The 20,896-nt window shown below is 43.5% G+C and overlaps 2 protein-coding genes and 1 long non-coding RNA gene across 10 annotated transcripts in view; 2 read left to right on the forward strand and 1 right to left on the reverse strand.

Annotated features, from left to right (window-relative positions):
- Positions 1-1,686, reverse strand: part of LOC147755494 (uncharacterized) — a 22,916-nt gene extending 21,230 nt beyond the window's left edge. Inside the window, exons 1-2 of the long non-coding RNA XR_015327873.1 lie at positions 1,465-1,686; positions 538-680 (exon numbers count right to left, since the gene is read on the reverse strand). This is a non-coding gene — a long non-coding RNA (uncharacterized LOC147755494). The remainder of the gene's footprint in view (positions 1-537; positions 681-1,464) is intronic.
- Positions 1-20,885, forward strand: part of LOC111250819 (uncharacterized) — a 24,653-nt gene extending 3,768 nt beyond the window's left edge. For 2 of the 3 annotated variants that reach the window (XM_086989416.1, XM_086989417.1), the window contains 4 exons: positions 9,142-9,410; positions 9,809-9,980; positions 11,315-11,531; positions 11,985-20,885. In XM_086989416.1, coding sequence (XP_086845542.1) covers positions 9,248-9,410; positions 9,809-9,980; positions 11,315-11,531; positions 11,985-12,197 — 765 coding nt within the window. In that variant the 5' untranslated portion in view covers positions 9,142-9,247 and the 3' untranslated portion in view covers positions 12,198-20,885. Of the gene's footprint in view, positions 1-8,816; positions 8,968-9,141; positions 9,411-9,808; positions 9,981-11,314; positions 11,532-11,984 lie in introns of those variants that run through there. The other variant, XM_022806609.2, reaches the window with a different exon arrangement.
- Positions 1-20,896, forward strand: part of vari (MAGUK p55 subfamily member vari) — a 66,804-nt gene that overhangs the window by 24,725 nt on the left and 21,183 nt on the right. The window lies entirely within an intron of this gene.

Here is a 20,896-nt window from a genome sequence, read left to right on the forward strand (position 1 = left end):
GCACCCCCCTCCGATCCAATGTTGCCCCAACTGATCGGAAGTAGAAAGAAACTCATCCTAGGAGTGTCTGTTCTCGGGTTGTCTCCTGTGTTTTTTCTCCCCTATCGTCCTCTTTGTAGCCTACTCTAGGATCCTCCGTCAACGCGTCTGTCGTCCTTACCAACCGTAGTAGGACCGTACATGACTAGGGCCAACGTCGACGTCGGTGTAGCCATTGCTAGTCGTCGTTTACAAGCTGGTCGGCTGACTCTGATTGGACCAGGATAGTAGCACAAACCATGAAGCATATGCGAGAAAAAAACGAACTGTCTAAGAAAATGTCACGCGTATAAAAGAACGGAAAAGAAAACGACGGCAATCTGAGTACACAGTCGGCATCGGCGTTCTTGAATAGAAGTACCGGATGAATCAGCATTGTCAAGATGGTGCTTATGAATGAGATACAGACCGCGCCGGTTGGCAACTATCATCAGTTAGGTACTGAAAAGCAGGCAAACGAATGGTACAGATGAATAAATTCTTTCATACGGTGCTTACGCGTGGTGGCGTCTTGTGTTTCTTTTCGTTCGTCGAGCACTAGCCGACGTCGTTGTCGTGGTCATCACGTAGTGAGATGCCAAAAGACAGACGAATCGGTAAATGGCCATCTCATTCCCAAACACCGTCATGCACAGCGGCGTCTAGAGCAGATAGAGCATAAGCGTAGGGGAAAAGAAGGGAAAAAACAAGGAAAGAATCAGTACAAAATGATATGAAGTACATTTGATCTACTTGATGTTAGTATGAAATTGGTAATACTGAAGAAAAGAGCTTCCAATAGTCTTTTTATTGTCGAGCCGTGAGGTAGCTCTCCGTTTGTCTGGCTGAACTAAATCAGCCTAAAGAGAATATGGTCCTAAGGGAAATCGAAGTGAGAAATCCATTCAAACGTAATCTATTTTATATCACTATTTCATTAAGGTATTCTCTATTATTCTCATTATTCTCGAAACTAAACAAGCATTATCATTTGTTTTCTTATCTTGCCTTGCGCTGTGATTTGCTAGCCTCAACTTCATCGTTTCGAAAATGTTCTCGCACAATTTGCCCTTTGGTCTATACGCTAGAACATACATCATTGTCGTGTATTCTTTTAATAATAGCGAGGTTTACTGCCTTCGTTGATTCGTGTTTAAATAATCCAAGTGGTCGGCCAACCCATATATATCTGTCTAGTTTTCCCTAGCGTGTGCTCCATAGAAGCTATGCGCTGGACATGGCGTTGTTGGACGTTGTAGCACTCCGCACGTTGAATAGTCATAGCCACCATTACGACCGTTGCCATTGCAGTTGCTGTTGGCGCTATTTGTTGTCTGGTGGTTTCCTGGGCAACGGCGTCTGGTAGTCGTCTACATCGTGTCCGCTCCATTGCTACAAGTAAACCTCTATTCGCATTTAGGTCTATCCGGTACTGGTAATACTAACCACCAACGCCTCTGCGGCACCTGCACTAACAACCAGGCGCTGTGCTAACGAATGGCCGCACATTACGTTATGTCTGCCTGTAGACTGCGCCCAGTTTGATCGACCGTCATCGTAGACGTTGTCGCCGGTGCTTCCCTCATCGTGCACGACTGTAGCACTATTCAGCTTCTGGTCACTCGCAGAAAGGAAAAACACAGATAATCATACGGCATATATGCACAGAGAGAAAGAGAGAGAGAGAGAGAGAGAAAGAGAGATCTGTAGCGGGTAAGTTTTCCATGGTTGTCAAGGCAACACGAGAAGACTGCTCATATCACTTGCTTTAATATTAGGAATCGATAAAGTGCCAACGATTCGGTTTGGCGTAACGACGACAACAGCAATGACTACAACGACGACGAGGAAATCGTTTAATTTTCGAACAATGAATGCGGAACCGAACTGCCTGAGTGATCGTATAGGATACATTAAACACACGATTATTTGTTCGTTATGCCTATAGCAGCTACAGGGAGTATCTGAAAGGAACAGGGGTATGCGTACGCACATATCCACAGACCCTTTTTCTCTTGTTATCAGCTTTATTTGGAACCAGTGTTTATGTAGCTGCTGTCGCTGCTGCTAGGGTTTGGCTAGTACAGTTATAAGCTTACACGCGTTGACACCTATGATACAATAAATTATGTGGCTTTCGTTTGTTTTCCGCTATTTTGATTCACGCCTGACGAAATAACGATCCACGGTGATGTCCTTTCCCATTAATAATACCTAAAAAAGAAGACGAAAGGCCCTCTTTGTTTGTGTTTTTCCGATGATGACGGCTATCGCCGCCGGCCGGGTTTCTCCTGCGTTTGTTATTTCTATCGTTTGTAGTGGCTCTACTTTTGAACAGTTCTCACCGCCGTTCTTGCCCTCTGCCTACTGCGTCGAGCCGCCATACAACGTCGGCGTTGTTGCCGTCACAGGCTCGGCAGACCGATTCAATGTAGCTCAACAAAATTGGGCCTACTATACTGATGGCCCGCTGCCAATGGATCCCTGGCTGGAGGCACTTTTCGTTGTGTCCGTGATCCTGCCTAACAAGGCACGCCATTCTACGCCGTTTCACTGAAGTTACACACATCTCAAAACAGTGGAAGTCATCAGAGCTGACTGAGCCAAGTAATAAATTTGAAGAAATTTATTGCTTGGCTATATATATATAGTATACATATATATATTATTATAGAAACTTTACTCATTCGCTTCGAGAGAATGCCTAGGTAATAGCGGTGATAAGAACAAGTAAACATAGATTAATAACTTCGCACAGAAGAAATCGCGCCGAATGTACGCGCTACTGTTGGATTTCTTAATTGGTCAATATAGAAGCTACACGAACTAACTACCGATCTTTTTTTGTTTTATATATACATTGATTGTTGAGAAAATGTTAACTTTTCTTCTGCCGAAATGGAATTAAGTGCTTTTATATTGTAAATGAACGTCCTTAAACTAGATATGCGCCATTTTGATAGAATCGCTATTTTGTTTTCTGACAACATGTCATACAATAATCTTGTCACTGTAGAGCAATTGTGCGTTCTGCACGACAAATTGCAACGACTGATCTTCGCATCCCTCCACTGAAAATACATCAGTACCATTAAAGAAGCTCAGCCGGACCCAACAATCGGATCGTACTAAATCCGAGCTATATGACGGACCCACTGCAAGTTTTATCAATTTTTTTTTGTTGGTATATAGCCAAACATGTATGTGATCAGATATTATCATGGTAGAAAAGAAGTTTTTCTCATCTAGTTCTAGTCGATTTTTTCAATGCCTTCCTGTGATCATATTAATTACAGACGGTAAAGGTTGGAATAAGTCATTTTGCCAGACGGCAGCAATTCAAAGTACGCGATTATCTCATCTATCCAGTCCTACCAAACCTATAGTATCATTTTTATTAGCAGCGTTGCCGCAGATCGTAGAGCCCATTTTTTATTTACCCATTATTGTTGTATATAACGTATTTTTTAGCATCTGTAATTAGCCGCGCCATAAATGGCTTGATTTTGTTATGCCTCTGTATAGGTTCACAGATACAAATATGATCGAGGAAGTTATTTGGTACCAACTCCGGCAGTCTTCAAACTCCTTAGTGATGGATGCTTTGCTCCATGATAACGATGTCATGGCTATTCACGTGTCACACTCTGACCCAGCTTCCGTTATAAACTTGATAAGCTTCCTTCGAAACTAGTCGACCACTACAAGGAGCTTCTTTTACATCGAAATTTCTAAAACAATAGGGGTAAAGCCGTTTTCGGCTCGTTCCCTTTGATAACGTATCTTGAGCATGTACAGGCCGATTTTTACATAAGCCTCGATAGTATTTATGCCTTTATCATCCTTACGACGCTGTATCATAAGTGTAAAAAAAGCTATTTCAACAATTTTAGCATATCTACTACAGCTGGCTTTCGAACGACCCGATGCGGCCAATATAATTTAAGACAATGTGACTTCAGGTTATCTAGCTTGAGAAACAGTCAATACCTTATATATATGTGTATATCTATATATATGTATGTATATACATATTCGGCTGGAGACCAAAAAATGCCAGATGAGTTAAGGGCGCGTCGTCGACAAATCGATTGTACACTTTGTCGTCTGCAAAATCCATGCATCGATCGCAGAAAACCTCAGATCACTCAGAACTTTGACGACTTCCTTACGTTGAGTGCTAGTAGTAGCAGAGATCGTATTTCGAAACGTGACATATCTTTCGAAAATGAGTTTCAAACGTCCGTCACTCTATTACTCATTGCCTTAAAACAGCCCAGTTCACACTCAGTTGTATGAATAATGAATCACCTGCGGCGGATCGGGAAGGCTCATCGTCCTAAAGACACATTTCGGGCAATCATATTTGTGCATTCTGGTTTCTAATTCAAACAAAACCCATAAATAATTCTGCTTTATTGCAGGTTTGTACGAAAACTGTATGATAATGCAGTGTGTGCTACTTATTTACAAAAAGCCATGTAGATTCCCTAGACGCCATAACGCGTTTGTACCTTATGGAAGGGATGTACATATGTTCGCTGCGCTTAGGCTTTCTCAAAATAGATATAGGTCTTTCTCTTTTCTCTTTTGCGGTCGATTGACCTGAAGCAGCTTGAAGGATCAGGCGGCTACAACATTACAATCTTGATTATAGACTGTTTTTTGTTAGGAAGTTTTTAAACACCGATAGTATCAGTTTGAATTGCAGCTAGGCTGAAAGGTTTTTCAGATCAACCATACGGCCTTTGGCTGGGGCTAAATGCTAACGAGTATACCAAACACACAGAATTTCTGTGGAAAAGGTCGCAACATTACCATCCGTTGATACAATTAATCTATAGCTGTATTCTGCGCTAGGCCTTGTCTGGTTGGGCATCGGTCCGTGCGTCCCTTTGTCTATCGTGTGGGCTTTAATATTAAGTGGTGAGCGGACTAAACGCACCTAGTTAAACTATATATTTCGTTTCTTATGATTGGCAGATACAGAACGTGGAAAAAGCAGTCGAGCGTATGATGTACTGCGGCCTGCTGTTTCTTACGCGTCAGTTGAGATGACCGTTTGCAAAATTTAACGGCAGGCAACAAAACCAAGAATGTACACTTATCAACTGGCCAATCCATTTTTGAGTATGAAGATATGTTTTTTGAGAATAATACTTCGTGGCGTAAATGCGTTAGAAATTTTATGCAGACACGGGTACAGCCACAGGTCGTCATCATGATGTCCCAGTCAACGTACATTAATTAATAGTAACTTGGGCATAAAGCAACGCCGACCAACTGCATTAAGTTGTTCAGGTACTCTATTCTACTGCTTATGATACAGTCAAATGCTACCAAACAATCGATCCGAGGGGTTCCTTAATAGGTAATTCTACGGTGAGAAAATAGCGATTATAGTTATTGGGTGGTCTCAATTAATGGACTTATCAACGCTAATAAAAACGTAAGTGTACACATGCAGATTTTAACAGATAACCAAAAAATAGTAAACATGAAAACTACTGTCAGTGGTCTAAATATATCACTTTCTATCTGGTTGTTAACTTAATTTCTCGCAAGCAAATTACTATTTTTCATTGATTTTTCCGCTGTCCTATGCACGTCCTCCATTAACAACCACTATTTTTCAGTCATTTTTTACTACCGTAAATGGGTTTCCATCATATTATGCAGCAGTGTATAATATATTGCGCAACGCATACGGCTATTTCATGGTGTACGCAAACCACCATACGCAATTTAATTAACTGAGAAAGAATGGCCCGGTGTCAGATTATAGTCCTTGTGGCGAGTCGAAGAGGTGTTGGACTATCGCGACATACGGTAGGCCCCAGGGTGATGCCTTTCCAACATTCCTGTGTGCCTTACTGAAAGAATGCACAAAGGCATGACACGTGCGAAACTGGTTACGATGGGGTACGGTCGGGGGCTAAGAATCAGAAGCGGCGGAAGGGAAAGATGAGATAAAAAATACCTCAGAACTGCAGATGAATTTCACAGGTTTCGTAAGCTGTCACAGCTATGCCAATAGCGTGCTGTTCCTTCGGGCTACTACGTTCGCCCGATCTGCGCGACGCAGTGGAAGACCAGGATGGTCCTTACTTGCTTATTAGATCCACTCACCTGACCTAATAGTGACTCCCTTTACTTGCTATCGGAACGAATAAAACGAACCTGCCTGGATAGTGAAATAAAGTTAAAGATTTACGAGTAAGCAGAATGACCTTCTATAGCAGTTCAGCCGTCGTTTCTTTGTGTTCCCTATTACGCGTATCTCTTTCATGCGTGTTTCAGTAGTTCCATACAGCTCAGTCGGCAGTCACCCTCTTTATGGTCAGAGACAACAAGGTTGCCTATGAATAATACCTGGACATGATATTTTAATGTAATAGCTGTGTAAAGTTGGCTACTTGAAGGTAGTATGTAAAGGTAACTTAAAACAAATAGATAATAAACAACATGGGTGATACATATATATATTTGTGGATTTCACTTGCGGTTATTGGAATTGGCAACCAGACATTTAGTTTAATTTTATTTTCATGCCAGATTGCAAGATACATTTCATAGCAAGCCCACTTTATGTAATTGCGAATCATTTAATAGTTATATAGTATACTAACCAAACACGTTTCATATCAACGATTAGATCACACATGTGTAAGTTAATCAAGTAATTCTGCCATGTCAAAACGTTTAAAGGCAGAACATTCTAGTGGATAAAGAAATTTCGAAACTCGATTTCGAAATTGCGCATCGTCCTGCTCACGTATAGTGCATAATGTCTTTAACTAGACAGTAACTAATTTTTAGTTGCCTTCTAATAAAATGACTTAGTCGAACCCACTGGGCTAGGGGCGTCATTTATCCCCTTTGGAAATTCATTATATTGATAAATGTAAACACAATAGAAGCATATCGAGTACTTACCAGTTTCCGCGATTCGTTTCTGGGTAAATTTCGATTACCGATTTGCACTTTCTGTTTCGGCCTGTGCGTCCTTCCTGCACGCAATTTTTCGGACGTCGTCAAACGTAAACAACACTAACAGTTGATGCTGGTCCCGTTCCAAATTTCGCTCCACAGTTATCCTTCCTCCTAGTCTTCCCTTACCGGCGCCTAATACCACGGAATGAATACGCGCCAGATGCATTTTGAATAATCTAAGCTCGCAAAAAGTACTGGGCTAGTTTGAGGTTGTGGTTCATCGGTTGCTGCTGCCCTTAGCAGTTGCAGCAAAAGCAGTGACGGCAGGTTGACAGCAGGCGACGATGCACCCATCTGTAGCGGGCGGTGTCCAAACTCCTGATTCATGTTTGCTCAGAGGAAAAAGAAGGGCTGACTATGGGACCATGGTAAGAAAGCGGAAACCTACAAGCCATGGTGGCAAGAAAGCGGCTTCTCGGTTTGCTTGCAACAACGACCACAATGGGACGAACTGTTTCGGCTGTTACCGTCGTCGTCGCCGCTGCTGCTTGTATTGTTGCTATCGTTGTGTCGAGAAATACCAACTTTGCGACTTTTCATGGAAAACTAGTGAAAAAAGGTGCAGATTGTGTGGTAACAAAGCAACATGGTCGCATACACACAGACCCACATGCACCAGCCGCAGCAGAGAAAATTGCGCTTCTTCCAGTCGTGGACAAATCGCTTCTTCCAGCCGTGAACAAAATGCAAAATAAGACAATGTCGAGGGCAGCACCACACAAACGACCAGGCCGCAGCAGCGCACTCTAAATGTCGACGACTGACGACGCGACTTTGGTCGTTCATCGACAGCGGGGCTCGGACTGCGCTTTTTATTCTGCACTGTGCGGCTGCTGGCTACCTGTTTTTATCCAAGAGGATTGGCCCCGCAGGAACAGCCAAGAGAGATACACAACCAGCCACACAGATGCCCGCCTGCTCTGCAGAGATGGAGCGGAAACGGTATAAGGGGCAGCACTGTGGCTGACGGTAGACGTCGTGCGTCAAACGCGACCGAATCGTGCTTGCGATATGAATGGGGTTACCCGTTGCCGGTAGCTAATAGTCTTTTTGCACTTGCAAACAGCAGCCCACAACCACGACCACAGAAAGGCGAGGGCAAGGCTGGTTGGTAGATGGGTTTGGTAAATACCGCTTAACCGTAACACCTACTATGCACTGGCTGAGTGAACACTGTAGACACTGTGTCTGGTTTTACGTTCTTTGCATGACAGCTGTCTCGGATGCGCGCTTATGTACGTGCTGGATGGCGCCTCTACGCCTGTGCAGTATGACGATATGAGATTATCTGCTTGGAGCAAGGACAGAGATTACAGCAGAGGAAGGAAGCGAGATACGAAGGTGGGGCAGATCATGCTGCTGTGGTTATTCAACCGCGGTCGGCTGTATAAACAGTCGAGCGTGCCGTCATGTTTTGTGTAACACAGATGTGATGCTAAGAAAACGCACCGTATGTTAGGTAAACGCATACAGAAACATCAAAGAAAGTTACGAAGATCGAGAACTATGTAACAACTGAGTAAAAGGGAAACCAAGACGCGGCGCAGGAGGACAAAGATGAAAAAGTCGAACGAAACAGGACGGGTAGACCAGACAGACGACAGAACTCCTTTGGGGAACGACAGAAGGGCGAAAGTGAGCTGAATTTAGAGCTGGGCATGCGTTCACAGATACATATACGGGAAGACAGATTCATAAAAACATTCACTCACATGAAACCATATGCGAAGGACCTGTTTCCAAAAACAACAAATGGCTATATCCAAATGCAAACACTAGAACTTTAGGCATGCAATTTTAATTGATGGCAGACTGTTCTAACTAATCTGAGCTCCGTAATCGCCGTCAGATAACAACGAACTGAAAGAACCTGACTTGTTCGACTCCGGAATGGCCAATCAAAACACACGTTGATTGTGACCGTTGTGCTTGATCAGAATTCACACGCTGGTGGAAGTAAGGGTGGCTAACGTGAACGAGAGACGATAAATCCATGCGATATACTTACTCACGTGTATATATACTGATTTAGCTAGAAGCTAGGTATGAATCAACTGTTGATATATATTAGGCATTTTTTCTGTCAGTCTTGACGTTCTCATCACATGCGCCTGCCCTTCTTCCATCAAGATCGATAATGGACATTTCCATTCCCGACCCCCACTCGGCTGGCGTTTACATGTCCTTCTTGTGAGAGCACAACTGCGTGTTCAGTGCCTCGATCGGAACTATCGAGATGGTTGTAGTTAATGTACGAAATGTGAAGTTCGACGATGGGCTACTAAAACATCCCCGTCCTCTACCAGAAACGAGCAAACGTATTCAAAGCTATATCGATGGCCATCTGCGCATTAAAATAGACCCTGAAGAAGCAGCGAAAGCGGAACAAGCCGCCATAGGTAAGGACCAGTGAATGATTAGTGTACTTCGTGCTAAAGTGTATGTATCGTTGGCTGAAATAACACTAACGTAAAGCCGAATCTAGGTTCACAGTCAAGAGAACTTACTGTTAATACTTACCTAATAATTCTGCGTACTATATACAAGACACAATATAGCTCTGAAGGTCATCCTGCTCTGAACACATGTGTCAGAGCATGAGAGTTAAGCTAAGCGTTTACAATTTCCTTTCATAGGAACAATGGGTGGACGCAACAAGTCTAAATTAGGAATCGTTTTATAACAATCAATCAAATAACAAACGAGATATGCCTGTATCAAGAATGCAATGTTCAGCAATGTCTTAATGTCTTGAGCAAGCAAAGTTGGTCACCATATGCAATGTACTTTCTTACAGCCACCTTGGCGAGACTTGAGTCACAGCATGAGGCGTTAGAAAGGGCGCGTAAGGTAAATCAAGATATTACCGAGTCACTGAAAAAGGCCAAAACCATCCTAGAAGAAATGGAGGAAAAAGACACTTTCTGTGGCTACACGTGGTTTATTATCAAGTCTTTCGCTAAGGGAAGGTATAGTGAATAATTTAAGTCAACGTATCGGCTGCGCAATTTTAAGTAACGACTTGCTTTGGGTATTTGTGAAAATTTCTAACGACAATTATTATTACTTTTATTATTTTGGATATTAATCTTACAAGTGCTATCCAACTACGCACTCGAAAATCCTCCCGACCCAGAATACATTGCGAACGGTAACAGCTGTTAGGGGTAATCTCTCCGATAAGACTGGCCGCCTCCTCACGAATAGGGCCCAACATTTTCAGAGTTACCATTACGAAGAAGTATCGACTCATGGTTAGTGTATTGGTGAGTTCTCGAAGCCCGCGTACTCTATCAAAGGTTGAGCTGCAAATATTATACCGGCTTTAAATGGTATGCAGAGTCCTAAACAAAGTCTTTTTCACAAAACCACCACAAAGGTGAGATAAAGCCATTAGGCCTTCACTCATCAGCAAAGCCATTGGTCTGCAAGGTAACCGGTAATCCTTTCTGTCTCATCACTCAGCTCGTAATGGATTTGGTTTCCGCTTGTCTCGATTGTCTTCCTTTGCCCACATTGGGGTGAACCGTCCACGTTCACTGATTGTGGTGAACAGGCCCAAACAGCGATTTCGAAGCGGTAGTTATCCGGAAACGGTGCGGACACGGTTTCCGATTGTACAGGAGTACGTCGCATTAAAGAGATTTTGCCAACCAAAATAGCAATGGATGATTTGACTTTAGATTTTATCGTTTCCTTACTCCTTTGCAATGTTATTGTATAAATATGCTATCCTATCCATAATAGGCGTTGTGTTTCTGTTTGCAGACTGCTACTGACACTGCCTCCGACACTCATCATAACTCGTATTAAAACGTTACTTCAAAAAAAAGCTGCGTGTTACATAGTTAGTTCTCATAGTTGAAATTAGATGGACAATTATCTATCATTCTGCTAATTCATTAATGGTAAATCTTTGCTTTCAAAACGATGATTATTGTGTAGACTGGCCATTTTTGTTTTTATATTTATAGGAGAGATAGCTAGGACAGATTGTGGACGTAAAAATTTATGCTGTTATCATTATTTTTATAGCACTTCTAGTTAATTCGGCAAATTGATCACAATACTTAAAGGTGTCATCACTCAAATGGTCGTTCAGGACAAAAAGGCCCGTTCACTCGATGCATGAGCATTGCCTCGGGCTGCTTATTGTTATGTTTGCGACAAATATTGGCATTGATTAAACACGTGTAGATGTAAAGAGCAAGCATCCTTGCAGAGATAATTGAGCCTCGAATGATACCTTGCCAGTTACCATTGTGGTAGGATATGACAAAACTCGGTGTCGATATTGTTACAGATGCCTTCGTAGAGAACGAGCGTCGGATCTGGAGGGTGATATAAAGCGGCTAGAAGGAATTGTCGAGAGTCCCGCAGTAGCCGTGAAACTGCGTGATCGTTATAGGCCAGATCCCGTAGGCATCGTAAAAAAACGAGGATCGAAACATCAGATAGGATTTGTTCCAACTTCATTCGATAGTGTTGAGCCAGTCACAAGAAATCAAGAGATCGATCTAGTAAGAACTGGGCATTTGTCAGCATTTTGCTCCCCGTTATTAATCTAGCCTGGAGTGTACACTGGAACTAGCGGACGCGTACTTCGGATGTATGAAACGTAGCAATTTAGTCAGTAGCAAAACAAATGTGTAAAGATTGATATGTTCGTTCATAATATTCTTAGCAGCAATACCTCTCGGAAGGAATCACTGCTCGTGGCTCAGTGGGGATTTAATACCCTTTTATTTATTTATTTTTATTTAATAAGCATATGAGTTTTTTTTCGCCGTATTGGTTTGTACTTAACAGCCCATGCGCACGCACATGACAACGGACAAATGTTTCGGCAAACTTTCCCGCTCTCCCGCCCCTCCCTCTCTCTCTCTCTCTCTCTCTCTCTCTCTCTCTCTATATATATATATATGCAAAAATCATTGAATGTTATATTTAGATATGCACTATTCACTGCGCAGGCGTTACAAGATCAAAGCGAAGTTTTAGCGCGTCATCTGGAACATCTTCGGATTGCAGCTCTCGCAATGGGCAAAGAACTGGATGATCAAGACGACACGATATCCAAGATCAGTCAGGAGATGCCAAATGATCTTTTAGATGAAAACATGACCATCGCAGAGCGTTTGATAAATACATCCGCACCGTCGATGCTTCCACCGGTACCCCAGTAGGCAACTCTTTAAACTATAAATTTTGCCAGTAACTCTATGCCGGTCATGGGGTGATGCGTATTAAACGTGTATTATAGTACGACTCGCTTTTATTGAGAGTCCTTTTTGATGACTTAATACTTTTCGTTAGCCGAAAGGGCAGCAGTTTCCTCTTCTATTTCCACAAACAGTGATGCTGCAAGCAATAGTCTGGACGAAGTTTTAAAAAATGGAAGCTTGGACAACGCGCAATTGTCACCTGAAAAAACATACGAATAAAACGTAGCATAGATTTCGATTAATAGGAGAAAATACAAGAAGGCTGAGTCGGTTCGTCTAATATTATTGCTGGTCAACAAAAGTGCAGGACAACCTTTATGCGTGCGGCCTATTGTGGCTATAATTGAAATTCCCATAATTCTAGCGTAAGTCTAGTCGCCTTATTGTGTGGTTTCGGTTCACCAAAGACAAAGCAGTGAAGAAAATAAAATAGATTAGCTTGCTAGAAGTTTTTTTTTTACATTTGCATATCCAACATAGGGCAAGAGAGCAACCAAGGGAGGACGGACGAGTCATCGTTGACATGATTGTCTGTCCCCTATGTAATTGATCTGTATCCTGTAAGAGCTTCACGCATTTTCTACCATACATAAAGGTGGCATCATGAGACGACCGTGACCTCTGGGGTAGGCTAGTGTGGAAATGGATAGAGAAAATTGAACCAAATTTTGCACAAGGAGCTAGGCGATATTTGCCGTAAAAGAAGTGCTCACACCTATTGCACTTCATAGCTTAGCAACGGCCTTATAAACGTAACTGCTGTAACGTAACTGCAAGGCTGTTGCTTAACAACTATTGGTGCTGCGAAACAATGCGCAGTTGTCTATTAAGGATGACCGTCGTGCACCTTGCACGACGGGAGGAAAAATAAGTTCACTAAGAAATCGTTAGGCGAATTCTTGATGCGCGGAAGATCAAACTTTAAGTTTGATACTTAGTTTTATTCTCGTCTCAACTAGCTTGTCTTGTCTTTGTTCCGTGCTGTTTTAATGGCCTAGTTTTCGGCCTTTCATACCCTCCCTTGGCGTCTACCTTTTTACCCCCTGCTTCTTTGCGTCGATAGCGTCAACGTCAGCACCCGTTTTGAAAACTGCATTAGCTGTGATTTATAGCAATTAGCTAGACTTGAGCTTTTTTTACCTGATCACCGGGGGTTTGGAGCACACGAAAACCGCAGCAAAGTAACGCAGGGTATATCGTCCATTGCGTCTATTCCAACCTTACACAACCGTCGACCCACAGACATGAATCGGAAAGAAGGATGCCGCACTCTTCAGGTCAGGGGGCGTCGTCTGACGTTACTTCTCAGCGCAATGAGGAAGAGGCGGTTTCGTCCGACATCACCAAGGGCAAGTGGCCTGAACAAAGCCTTCTAAGGAGCACCTTTAGCCTGACTGGGCTTGCAGACACACTGAGCCTGCCCAGTGGGTTCGCGGTGACAGCGTCGCATAGCTGTAAGTTGGGCGCTGGCGGGCACTGTGAGACGTTGGGAAAATGTGGAGCTTTTAGCGCAATTGCCAGCAACTCACTGTTGGCAGGAGCAGTCAGGCAACCGGGCGGGCATTAGATGCTGGACGCGAACGAAAACACTCGCTCTTTTGCCTTGCTTTCTGGCCGGTACCGACCTGCGTTCTATTAGCAACGAGGTCAATGTAACTAAAGCCAGCGGTCCGTCGAGCGTAACCTCAAATTAGAGCTTTGGTTTAAGCCGACTCTGGTGAGGAAAAAAAAGCTGCCATGCATTTCGAAGCTATATGAGTTGCGTAAAGCAAGGATTCGAAAGTTAGGGGTTAGCTTAAAAGTATAGTTTATCTAATGTAATTACACTACTATAACTTCACGTGAATCTACTGAATTTTATTATTCGCAATCCAACCCTTCCCAAGCAGCAATCTGTGCATCGATCTGTTTCAAGTACGTAGTATAGTGGCCAGCGATGAGCAGCAACGTAGCGTCCTTCGGACGCATCTTTGACAGTCGTGAAGTTGCCTAGGGAAAGCTGGTAACCCAGGTACAGGACTAACACATAAATGAAGATAAATATAAATAAACAAACAAACATGGAACTTCCTGATTGCTGTGCTTAAAATTAAAGTTATAATTTAAAAGTAGGCCATGCCGATTTAGAAAAAGAATAATTGGCTAACTGCCGACATTTTTTAACTGAGGGTCGCACTTGCATATTGAACAAACGCAGTCTTGACTATGCCGAGAAGTGCACTTAGAATACCATTTGGCCGACTAAAAAACTGAAGGCCATTCTTAGAGAGTAGTGATCCGAGTGTCTCTGAAAGTACACGACAGCTTATAATTGTAGCATTACAATTCGTAGCAAGTCTGATGCAGGAATGGTATAGCCGTGGCGACACTTTGTAGAACTTTAAGTTCCTTTGTCGTCTTTGTTGAAAGTCTTTGTCGTCTACGTGTAAGCGCATTACGTCGGGTTGATGCGCTACCCCCTTTACAACCAAGGTTAAACGTTAAATGTAGAAACATATAATTAGTTCGCCTCCGGCTGATCGACCGTGTTCGCCCGCTGTACCGTTTGTAGCGGCTACTTCGTCTTCCTTTTCCTATTTCTTAACATTCTCTACGTTGCTTTCTGTTGATAACGCAGCACGTACTATCTAATGCGCTAATTTCACCCGTTCGTCAGCCATGAAAATGGCAATAGCCATAAAAACGGGGTACGATTGTGAAGGCCGTACGGTGTCCCTTAATTCACGAAACAATGAGCAAATAGGAGACCCATCCAAGGAGCACAGGGGTAAACAGCATAGGAATCAAAATGAGGAAGTACTGTTGTTTTATCTGTTAGATCTCAAAAGTCTTCAGCCACGGCGGTCCACTTAATGCGTTGTCATTACATGCTGGCGTCAATGGTGGTGTTGATTTCTTACGTTTCAGTCTCTGAAAATTTGTTACTGTATAGGAGTTGTACGTGTGCGTCTGCTAAAGAACATGGAGAAAACAGAAAAAGACAACAGACAGAGACCGATGCCGAGCACAGAAAGAGATTGAAGGGGTTAAAGGGCTTTGATTCTATCGTTATCGGATTGGTCACATTGAGCAACAGTACAACGAAAGTGGCAGTTAAACACGAAGTCAATGGCGCACGATGGTCCCTCACTTGTACAGGGGACACAATTCGGTCTAGGCCTGCGGCAAAAGCAACGCAGCCTGGCCACAATCGAAGCAGGTTAATCCCGACCGAAAACTACTGTAATGAACGGACCGACTGCGGAAAACAGCGGTAGAAGGAGACACATTCTTCGTTGGTTTGTTGCTGTTATTTAGTTTCCGTTACTCAGATCTTAAGCTAATGCTTCGTATACTTATAACTTCGCGTGGCACGCTTTAACGTGGGGTCTTAACCCACATTGACAGCGGAGGACGGAGCGTGCTTCGGCTGGTTTTGGAGCCTGATATTTTTTATCTTTTGGGTGAGTAAGTCGTCGAAGCTGAATCTGAAGGAAAGGGGACTGAGTCCAGGCTAGGTTAGGTCGATATTTGGCCAGAGAGAGACAGCTAGCGAGAAGTTTACCAAGCGATAGGAACGAAGAGAAAATGGAGCCATCTGTGTGGTCTGCACAAGACAATCTCGGAAAGGAAGGACGAATGCCAGAGAAGCTGGAGAACGAAAGAAGCTGGGGGTTACAGAGGTTAGAGGCTAACAAGGGAAGGGAGGTCCTCATTGATGGGGCGGTCGACGCGTAATGGGGCCAGGCGAAGAGGCTGGCCTAGACCGGCGGTATCATCACTGAGGATAGGACGGTAATTATCACGGCCGACTGCACTTTTTGAGATCGCTTCTACTTCGCCTTTCGTACTCGCAATTCTGCAGCTTATGTTGCCGTTCCTGCTGGACCATTTTGACTGCTCTTTTCGGGGCTATAAGTTTGCAGGTTCGCAGACGTCGTCGTCGTCGCGCCTACCGCCATTAAAATCGAAGCCCTGCTGTCGTCCGAAAAAAAACGCCCAAACGAAAGCTTGGTACTATTGCTGCGAGTAGTCTTGGTGCCTTTTCCTGATCTCGCTAGGCTCACACTAAGGATGCGCACTTCGGTCGATGCTGCATGAAGCACCGAAGAATCCTATAACTAAAATGCTAGTTGGAACCTTTGTGACTAGTGCTCAACGGCGAATCGTGACTGTTGTGAAAACAGTACGGCGTGATAGTTAGGATATGAGACTGAACGGAACCTAGCAAGTAGTATAACATGCCATATCATGAGAAAATCGATGCCTCTGCCACAAGAGTTTTATACACTCCCTGCCACCACAGTATGTCGTCCTAACTTACGTGAACGAGGCTTTCTGCTTGTTTGCTTGAATCTCAGCACATTTGTCAAGCTTTGTCTTCAGTTGTTTTTTTCGTGTTCTATGCATGCCCACGAGTTTTCCCGTGTCCTTCCTTCAGTTCGCAGTGTATTAGAATGATTTCGCCATCGGCGCCGGACATCACTCCCAGACAATGAGCAAAGAGAGACAAGGGGATATGAGAACGAGCCTTGCATCGCTTTTCATAGGTGACTAGTCGGTCCAATAAGCACAACGTAGAGAAGATAGCTACAGCAGTTCATTTCCTCAAAAGCTGCTCTCTGAGCCATTTCCGATGCTTTCGCTGGCATCGTATGTTAGAAAGCTTTCAACAAAACACAAAGTGCGTAGCTATCCTGGGTGATGCAAGCGTAGCATTTTTCCAATTAAAAATCATCCTCTTTATAGAGCTTATTATTCTTTTGTCACGAGGAATGAGGCGTGAACATTGAGCATTGGGAACAGAAAAGGACGCATGCCGATAAATTTCCGCGAGCCCTGTGCTAGCTCTTCTTGATACGCGGCAGCGCTGAACCTTTCGATACTTTCTTCACTTTTCCAGTTTCCGATTGTTTGCTTTTTACAGCTTTTATAAGCCATTGACCTCAGTCAAACAGACGAACATGGCACGTCTATGTAGTGTACCGTCTTTCACTTTCGAAGGGTCACAATTTGTCTTTGTTTTAGGCGGTGGAATCTACTTCCGTTATTAGACATTCGAGTATTGGAAACGTTCTGATGCTTTGGCGAATTCACTCCGTCCCAAGTCAATTCTATTGTATTCACGGCGTTTTTTAAGCAATTTGCTTTTTTCTTCATGAGCCGCTTCTCATAAGAAGCTGCGTAAATATAATTTTTATTGCTTCTAACATCAGCTCCCGCTCGCTCTCACTAAGGTTATTCGAATTACCGTACCCTCTCTACCTTAACTTAATGTTTATTCTCCCTTACCAGGGTCTTCCAGTTTCAATTTATGCTGTAACAGCCTCCTGCAACTTGCCGAATTGTTCAAACTTGAGCAAACGGGCTTGTGATAAACCTAACATCGACTCACATACTAAGCTTAATATTGATTTCATAGCTACCTAGCCCCTAGCGAATCCCGTAGGAAATAAATATTGCAAAATGAACCAAGTGTTTTATCTTGTCTTTCGTCTGGTTAGCTTTGCCGAAGGTTGATATTTTTTGCTGGGTCTGGGTTGACGTATTATTTACCATCCAACAGTCTATTCTGGTACAGGCCGAAATGGGAGACCTCTTAACGTTAACGTAAACAAAAAACTTAAACGCTGGCTGTAGCCACAATCATATGCACGGTTCACGCCGTTCGACATATGGAACTTTGCTATTTTGTGGATGCACAAAATCTCAGTCAATGCTTAACCGGCGCTATCGATAGCTTCAGACTGAGCCCTACAAAACGAATAGTGTATAATATATATATATATAATACAAAATATGCAATTATACAGATATCTGTCAAGGATGGTGACAGTATTTACGGAAATTAATCTGTGGATGCTGTTGCAGCTGTGATTATTCCCCAAGCCCAAATCTTCCGTTCGCGCAGTTCCTCTTCCCATTACCGTCGTTGGAGATGGGCCATAGTACTCTGAGCTCTTATGTATGAATGTGATGTCCGTGTTAATACAAAAAAAAATGGAGGAACAAACACCGAGCTGGTACCCATAAGGTACCGGGCGTGATTCCAGCACCACGTCAGCACCGCTTAGTTTACTCACGGTTTATCCGCTTGGCTTAGTATCGATGTATTCAGATAACGTATGCATGCAAAAGGAATTAAGCCAGTGCGTTTTCAACTAAGCTCATGCATCCCGTGTAGGCTTCACTGGAGAAGGCACGATTAAGGTAGGTATCATAATCCACCCTCCTTATTTTCTCTCTTCAACGAGTGCGAAGAAAAACAAGGCCCTTTTTCTTCACATCTTCTCCTTTATGTTTACCAGATGTTGTCTCGCTGTCGCATAGTCTTGCTCGATCTTTTGCCTTGTTTTGTTTTGTCCCCCGGCGGCCCTCGTCCGCCTTTTCTCGGCAACGACTCCCCCTCCACTCCCTTTGTTTATTCAAACTAAGAAAAAAAGGAAGGCTTACGTCAGCGGCTTCCTGCTGCTGTAAGATGTAACTCCACCGTCGTATGTAGCCCCGCGTTACGGCCTCCCGAAGCTTCAGCCTGCGTCCATCCGTTTAGTGCGTTAGATTCTCCTATCCCAGAATAGCGGCAGCACCCCCGCACTATGATAACACGGAACAGCAAAAGGACAAAAGACAGCAGTGGCCTTGGTAGGAGGTCAAGGAAGATATCTACTGTCACAAAGTCAGCACTAAGCATGACTTTCGTGTCGTAAAAAAGCGAGCGGCTAGAAATTGCTTGGGGCTAGGCAGTTGGACAGCTGCTTTTGCCGCTGTGATTGTACTGCCTGATGTTGCGATGTGGCCAACGTCCGTTGATGCGTGTAAGCAGTGCACTCACGGGACGTACATTCTTCAGAGATTACGCTTGAGGTTTTAGTATATGCTAACTTTCAACCTGGTGAATATGTGTGGAAGAATTGTTGTGGAATATAGTTGAAGAGCTCACCGGATAGTGGGTTACTTATTTATATTTATTTGATACTATTGGTACATATTGGAACAAAAAAATATTCGACTGATTTTCTACGTTTTGAGCAAAACATAAGGTTTTAGCTTTTCCAACATAGTCTAGCTATTACGTATGCATGTGCTATATGTAATGCACTATCCTCTAGTGGTTCATAATTGTGATGACAATAATATTGGCCATAGTACCATGAGCAGAGGGCATAACGTCAACATATTGCTGGTTATACAGTGCAAATGTATCTATATTCCTTTAGTAAACGATAGCTATATTTGGCTCGACATACTTTTTCGGACTGTAAGTAGGAATATCCTTTGTTTTGTGGCCCTCTCTTTCCCTTCCAACGCCCTGGAGCCGTTCCCCTTTTGCGTCAACGTCCATATATGCCCAATAAGGTGGCTGTTTACCCAGTCCCAGGTTTATGTTCATGACGACGCCACTACTAGTAGCCACCGTTCGCTTCCGGGTAATGGACGGCGATCGTTGACACTGAAAGCCCCAAAAAGAGAGCGGTGCCAGCCCCAGGCCGAAAGTCTGATGGAAGAGAAATGAACGGAGATCTCAAAAAGTGAACAAGCAACCATATATAGAAAGAAAGAAAATATGTAGAAGAACCATATATAAGAAAAGAGACGCTGCTCCCGTCGCTGCTTTTTCAGTTACCTAACGGTACAATGAAGAGCATCGTTGCTAGCGCATCGATCAGTTTGGCAAGTGGATAGCCTTTGGTTGGCATGTAACGTCTGTTAGGCAGCCGCAGCAGAGGACGCAGCATCGCGTGCTGTTCGGGTGCTGGCGGTCGACGTTGAGAACTTGCCTCGGCATTTGGCCTTTACTGCGTACGGCCGCAGTGAAATGAAGGTTCGCTTCAGTGGACCCTTCTGACTGGAAGCAAAGCGAAAGTACACCCGAGAGTCTGCCGGCATGGAAGAAAGAAAAGACGTTTACTGAAGTAACGGTGAAAGAAAAAAATATAAACGGCAAATAGTGATGGCTGGTTGCCTCGAAGGCAAGCGGAATCGGTGTGATGTCATTATTGATACATTAGCACAGATAGGAGACAATGCATTTGAACGTCTAGTGCAAATGGTCGACACATATTTTGAAGGAACACGGCTAACTCGGGCTGGCCACAGACGCTTTCGACACAAAACGGCAAAGTAGAGAGGTGGCGTTCGGGATATGTGTCAACGAGCATAGAAAATACGGACCGTCTATTTTGTTTGACGGCACGGATAGATGCGTAGCAATAGTGAAAAGAGTCATGGATAACTTGTTTTGGCAGGGGGTTGGTCCGGTCGCTAGATCCTCGACAAGTCCGGGGCACGCTAAGTTCTAGCTCTTGTGTCGCAAATTTATGGAGGAGGCCGAATGGGAGTAAAAGGTGACGCGACATAACGAGGTTTCCTGAAGCAACTTTGCCCCTACAAACGTATACCTTTGGGGATAATGGAAATTTCAGATACATTTTGTGGCTATAACTTTTTAATCGTTGGCATGATTTTGTCGATCACAAACAAAAGCTACTTCACAAATGCGACTGTTTCAAAATCGACTAGGAAACGTATCGCATAATATTTCTGAAAGATATTTTTATAAACTTTTTCCCGTAGCAATTCCCGATGGTTTTCTTTGACATCTTTCAGTGACGTTAATCGGGCGTGCGTTATGTTAAATTGCACGCTTCACTTATCGTCTAAATTCTTGGATTGGTTTCATC

The sequence above is a fragment of the Varroa destructor genome, unplaced genomic scaffold (genome assembly GCF_002443255.2).
Source record: "Varroa destructor unplaced genomic scaffold, Vdes_3.0 BEIS01000005.1, whole genome shotgun sequence".
Lineage (NCBI taxonomy): Eukaryota > Metazoa > Arthropoda > Arachnida > Mesostigmata > Varroidae > Varroa > Varroa destructor.